The 6806-nt window shown below is 44.8% G+C and overlaps 1 protein-coding gene across 1 annotated transcript; it reads right to left on the reverse strand.

Moving 5' to 3' along the window:
- Positions 1-2151: 2151 nt before the first annotated feature.
- Positions 2152-6413, reverse strand: LOC124648305 (anthranilate O-methyltransferase 3-like). Its single transcript, XM_047188094.1, has 4 exons — positions 6273-6413; positions 2974-3357; positions 2625-2897; positions 2152-2517 (listed from the first exon to the last, which is right to left on the reverse strand). Exons 1-4 carry the CDS (start codon positions 6411-6413, stop codon positions 2152-2154), a joined length of 1164 nt encoding a protein of 387 aa, XP_047044050.1.
- Positions 6414-6806: the final 393 nt, after the last annotated feature.

The following is a 6806-nucleotide window of genomic DNA, read 5'->3' on the forward strand; positions in this document are numbered from 1 at the left end:
CACTGCCAGAGCGCCCAGCCCAACACCACCTTGGCCATCCGGTCCGACAGCATTGCCAGGCCAGCACTTTGAGCAGCCTTGGGGGGGGGGGGGGCGGTGGGCCGGCGAAGGCATCTAGGCCCAACAGCGGCCGGGGCATAAACGAGGCCGCCATGTCATCCAGCGTCGCAGTTTGGAGGGAAGGGGGCTCCTCTGCCGCCGATTCGCACGCAAGGACGGGAAACGGAATCTCGCATGCACCTACGCAGAAGCTTCGTGCTCCGACCCCACCTCCTGCCGCCAAGTTTGAACCGGAACCGTCCAAAGCCCGGCCCACCGTGGACCCCAACGTGACGCAGGCCTCACCCACGACCGGCCGTTGGACGACCACGACTCGGTCTCCCGAACGGTGCACCAGCCCGTGGACCAGCGGGTCCACCTCTGCATGGACCGGTGCATGGCTCGAAGCACCCGTGACGATGGCGCTCGCAGCCACCTCCCGGTCATCGCCGGCGCCCATGCCTGATCTATACTAGTGTAAGCTCTAAATTGTACCCGCGTGATGCTATTGAGTATAGTAAAACTTACTTTTTTTTTATAAAGACGGGCTATCAAGCCATTTATCTTTTTTTGACAAAGAGTATATATTAATATCGCGGAGATACCAATTACACCCAGCCTCTGCAACAACGCAATGTCCTAGCGACATTACGGATGCACACAGCCAAAAAAACAAAAGAAGAATTACAAAAAAGAAAAAGTCCCGCTACGGTGGTCAATTCCTCGAAACAGCAACACTAACACCACCATGACAGCACCATAAGTCCAACTTCTTCAAAAGCGTCGCCTCCAAGAAGGGAACAGTGCACAAGCGCTGTCGACGCCCGATCAAAAGATCTGGGTTTTCACCCTGAAGAAGGTCCTCGCTCTCAAAACAATGCCTTCAACAAGGTCATTGCCAGGCACAACCAATTAAGGCCAGACCTTGGATTTTCACCCTGAAAGGTAGGACTTTGGTCTTCTCCTGTGCAGTCACCCCCACTTGCATACCGCTGCTCCAAGTCATGAATCACCAAGCCAATTCCTCATCGCCCCAAAGATTGGAACCTCCATTGCTAGTCCTCAGATCTCGGCCTTCATGACATTCTCTGCCAGCACCATGGAACGAGAACATGCCCCATAATATTAACAGCCAGCAGAGCTTCGAAGCGCTCCCTCTGAAACCAAACAGCCAGAGTAAAACACGGGTGCGCACGACCGAATCCCACCCGATCCAGCAGTCTCCAAACATGAAGTGCCTATGGGAGATCGCCGGCGGAGCCTTCCGGAACCCGTCACTCTAGCCAAATCGATGGGGACACACCTCTGGAAGATCAACATCTTGACGCAAGCTGGAATCCTAGGACCACCGCCATTATCCTGGCCGAAACCAGCAGCCCCCACGCCGCCGGTCGACTTCCAGCGAACTGAGGGATCGGGCTGACCCCTTACGGCTGAGAGCCTAGGGATCAGGCCGCACGACGCGTTGCCCCGCCAGATCTTGGCCACACGCCTGCAGCAGAAGAACGGCTAGCATCGCCGCCGCCTCCAGGCTGAGGTCGCGCCGCCATCTCCCGCGAGCGGCGCCGCACTTCCTCCCCCTCCGCGCCTCCCTCCCGCGACGGCGAGCGCCGCCGCGATGTCGCTCGAGCCGCCGCCGTGCCGCCCTGGAGACGTGAACCCCGCGCGATGGGTTCCGTCTGGGAGCACCCACCCCACCCGCCGCCTTAGGCAGCCAGGTGTGGCCGCCACCGCCGGCGAGGGCGACGGCAGCGGCCAGGGACGGAGATCGAGCGCCTCGCTCGCGGGATCTGGGGGCCTCCGGAGCCGCTCTCGCACGAGCGACCCGGGAGGTTATTTTCCGCGCAATTACTAAGTATTTTTCCGTCATCAAGCCATTTATCTAAGAGGATACATCGATGTAGAAAGAAAAGAGACAAGTATTTGAATCTTTAGATCATAGAAGGTTTTATTTATAATCATCATCAAAGAGCTTGTACCCATGGCATTCATAGTTGGAGATACACTGACATGTGTACTGAAAAGAAAAGATATGGCTGTCTCAAATGTAATTGGGGAAACATTCTTAAATCCTTGGGTACCGTGTAAGACAAAAGTTAGATATGGCTGTCATCATCTTCTTTTCAGGACAAGCACAATGACTGCGAATTTGGTCTTCACCGTCTTGAGGTGCTCAGCAACATAATATGCATATTTCTTGAAAATTGCATCAATCAGGCTCAGGGATTCACCAAAGTGGATCGCGAGCATCGGCTCAAACACTGCCCTAATGGTATTTGCAACGTTCACGCCACTCTGAACGTGGTCAAGAACATCATCACCTTCCGATTCGTCACAGCAATCCCAATTGAGTTCAAACAGTTTGATGTGTTTGATGTCGTACAACTCTGTCTGCTCCACCACATCCTTGACTTCACTTAGTGATGGCCCATAAATAGGTAGACTGAAGGAGTCCAACTTTTCCTTCTCAATGCAACCCTGTTGAGATATGCATAAGTAACCGTATCTACTTTAACTTTGGAATAGAGAGAATTGTACTGAAGTAACTATTATACTGTTAGCTAAATTGAATTGTATTAGAGTACCTCTTCAACGAGAGATTGCATGGATTGTGCAAGTAATCCCCAAAGATGGTTCATATCTCCATCGTACACATCCTCATTTTCCCTGCCAGGAAACGACAGCACCATTTGACCGCCAAGCACTAGCTCTTCATATCGCAGCTTGAGGAACATCAGCATGTCCTTTTGAAACTGACCCTTGTACAGTTTTACTGTTGATGGTGGTGTATTCTTTGCAATGTAAATGTTTCCTTCATTTTGGTATGCTCCTCCTTCACCCTCTAAACCTGAAAGAAACTGCATGACATAACACCAATATTATTATTTGGACACGACGACAAAATTAAGCTATCCTGTGTACATGTTTTCTTACATGAGAACGCCAGTGGAGGCAGTATGCGGAGTGAAAGAGGTGAACACTTTGGCGAGGGAATAGCCGGGTGTAGAAGGAGCCCGGCAATCCCACAGTATACAAAGGAGGTGGTGTTTCTCCCTTGCAGGCTAGTGTAACCATCTCCTTGAACTTTTCAAGTGACTGGAAGATAAGGTTGAAGTCATTGCTTGGTAGGTCGTTATGGAAGAACTGGAGCTCCGCCGGATTACATCCAAACTTGTGGCGATTGCAAACTATGGCTTCAACCACATTAGAGGCGAAAATAAGCGTGTTCTCGCCTGAAGAGCACCCTAGATCACAAACAGTCATTGTTGGGCCGAGAAGAGCCTCGCACACTTCTGTCACAGCTTTGTCAAGCACTGGCTAATCTTGATGATACCATTCCGCTATCATAAAAGGCAAAGGGGACTGTTGTCAAATGATAATAAAGTTTATTTTAGGTTCAAAAAAAGTTTATTTTTCCCGATAAAGGACAGCAAACTCAGAAATCCGATATCCGCCCATCCAAGATATTGAACCAAAAAGTCAATCCAATGTGCAGATTGCTCGTCTTCTGCAAGAAGAGGAACTCAAATAATACTAACATTTCGAGATTCGAATAAAAGATACTCTTATAGTGTCGCAAATGGTAGATGTCAAAAAAAACTTATTCACTCTCTTATACAAAGGAGGGTACGATCGAAGGACATGAACAACTGAAATCATACATAACAAATTACTATAAAATCTTTGGCAAACCAAAAGAAGGCAACTTATCGATGGAGGAGTCCCGAAGAGATGATATTTTCCAAGTATCTGATGAGGTAAATGTCCATCTTGTTGCACCTTATACAAAGTAAGAAGTGAAGAAAGCAGTTTTCTAAATGGAACACAAGAAGGCCCCAAGATTTGGATGGTTTCCTAGCGGGTTCTATCTAGGAGATTATTAAGTCGGACCCACTAAAATGTTCGGTGTTCTTCATGCTTGAGAGTTAGACTTATTTTGAATTTTAGTGAGATAAATTTGTTGCGAAAGCTTAATGAGGAATAAATGATCCAACAATATAGGCGTATCTCAAAGATTTTCACGAAAATCATAACTATTTAGCTTACTTAGGTGGCAGACCATTTTGTTCGTCCCACTCAGACTGATTTATGCAAGAACAAAAATATCCTAGATGGCATAGTAACTTTGCATGGAACAGTTCACGAACTACGTAGAATAAAGATGAATGGGTTAATATTAAATATTGACTTTGAAAAAGCATATGATAAAGTTAAGTGGTCTTTCCTCCAATAAAGTCTTAGAATGAAACTTTTTCTGATGAGTGTTGCGCTCTAATCCATTTTTTCGACAGTAGTGCAACTATCAAAATCAATGTTAGCTATACTAATAGAGTGCACACAAAAATTTGTACAAATTAAAAGAGTAGCTCACACCTTGTGGATGGTGGACCATCTATCCATCAATACGCTGAGGGTACATTTATCTTTATGAAACATGATTTTAACAAAGCGAGAAATTTGAAATTAATATTACTAGCGTTCCAACAACTTTCAGGAAATTTCGTCAAAAGGGAATTGTTTCTCCTCGAGGCAGAAAACGATGCCATCCTTTATGCATAACTTTTTGGCTGTGCGCAAAGCCGGTTTCCCATTAGCTATTTAGGCATCTCGATACATTATCATAGACTCGCAAATGCTGAATGGAAACATGTCGAGGAGAGGTTCCAAAAATAATTAAGTAGCCGAAAAGAAAAATTAATATCTTTTGGAGGAAGATTAGTTCTCATTAATTCAATACTAAGTAATATGGTGTTGTATATGATTTATTTCTTTCATCTACGAGTTTTGCACCAATTGGATGATTTCCGATCAAGATTCTATTGGCAAGCAATAGTAAGAAAAATAAATATTGGAAGACTAAATAGAATGTAGTCTGCCTCCCTAAAGATTAAGTAGGACATGATATTCATGGTCTTGAGGTCAAGAAGATAGATCTTCTAGGTAAATGGACTTTTAGGAGTATATTATTACTGGCGATCAGGTGTGGAAATTCTTCTAAAATGAAAATACATTGGCACGCGAGCTATCCTGAGTCTATTGCAAACCTAGGGACTCACATTTTTGGGATGGCCTAATGGCAACGGAGAAATACTTTTCCCCATATGGCTCATTTATAATTAAGGACGGCTCATGAATTAGGTTCTGGGAAGAAAAGTCGATGGGTAACGGTACACTCTAAGAATAATATCTAGCTCTGTACAACATTGTTTATCACAAAACGATACAATTGGTAAGGTGTTGGAGTCCTTCCCACCAAATGTAACGTTCATAAGAGATCTAGTTGGTCTGAGGCTTGCATCATGGAATGCATTGCTGCAACGTTTGGTTTTGATCCAAAATAATGCAAGGGACTAATGAATTTCGATGAAATCTACAGGATAGTGGTAATTATCTGTGGATTTCATGTATAGGGAGTTAATTCAGCCAGAGGTGCCAATTGACAATAACAAAAGAAAATTTGAAAAACGAAGATTCCGCTAAAATCTAAGATTTTTGCATGGTATCTTCGTAGGGGAGTGATACCCACTAAAGAAAACCTTGTAAAACGTAATTGACGCGGAAGTACAAAGTGTGTCATCATGACGAGACTACTAAACATTTCTTCTTTCAGCGCAAATTTGCTTGATCTATATGGTCGGTCATTTAAATAGGTTATATCTTATACCCACAACATAACATTGCTAATATATTTGACAAAAGGCTAAACCGGTGTGGATCATAGGTTCATAATACTTATTAGGGTGGGAGCGCTCCCGTTATTTGGACGCTATGACTTTATAAAAATTACAAGGTTTTTAACAAATAAAAAATTGGTCCCATGCAGGTTATATACTGGTGCACATCTTTGCGCGTTATTGGCCGTCTACAACTTATGGATAATCGCGATTTATTTATAGAGGTAGCTACACGGTTGGAGGACTCACACAACAACGATTTTTTTCATCCAAGATGCATGGATGCAACATAATCTTGCGATTCACACCCTCCATCGACTTAGCCGCCTATGTGGTGGATTAGTTGTATTGCGTCTCTTTTTTACTTTATTTTGTTTGACTGGATTTGAGCAACCGTGTGTATCCTAGTTATGCAGACGCTATGTGTAACGCATAATTTTTTAATTAATGAACTGCCCTTTATCGGGGAAAAAGGACATCAAACTCTTTTGTGGTGAGCTAGACACATGAAAGAGGTTGCTTGCAGATGTAAAATGATATGTACCTTTCTCTTTTTGCGGGTAAAAATGATATGTACGTTGAAAGTATTCCTGGTATTTGGTTCAGAAGATTGCATGTATGAACCTGAAGCCTCGAGTTCTTGGAGTAGCTCGTCTCGCCTTCTCCCTTCGCCATATGCAAGTCACGCCCCACGTCCATGGCGAAAGCTCTCAGCCCAGTTACATCTCCGTTTGAGAGGATGGGTATGGGATACATATATAATGGGATGTCCCCTGGACGAAGTGCTCATTTGGCCACCGGATACATCTGGTGATCTTGTCCACATGGCCCTTGAGCTGTTCAGATATCGCGCCAACTGGCTGTTACTGTTTTAAATTAAGTTGAAACTACTACTACTCTCATGGGTTGGAAAAAAACGCTGCAGCAGGAATCACATGGCCATTTGGCTCGCGTAGATCTGGTCCAGTCCTGAGCGCTTCAGATCTCGCGTCCAGAGCCTGTTATTTGAAACTATCTTTCTGAAGGGTGGCAAAAATGACATGATTAAACCTGGATCTAGAAAGCCCACACTGAACCATTTCAGGATATTAC

Source organism: Lolium rigidum, chromosome 1, assembly GCF_022539505.1.
Source record: "Lolium rigidum isolate FL_2022 chromosome 1, APGP_CSIRO_Lrig_0.1, whole genome shotgun sequence".
NCBI lineage: Eukaryota > Viridiplantae > Streptophyta > Magnoliopsida > Poales > Poaceae > Lolium > Lolium rigidum.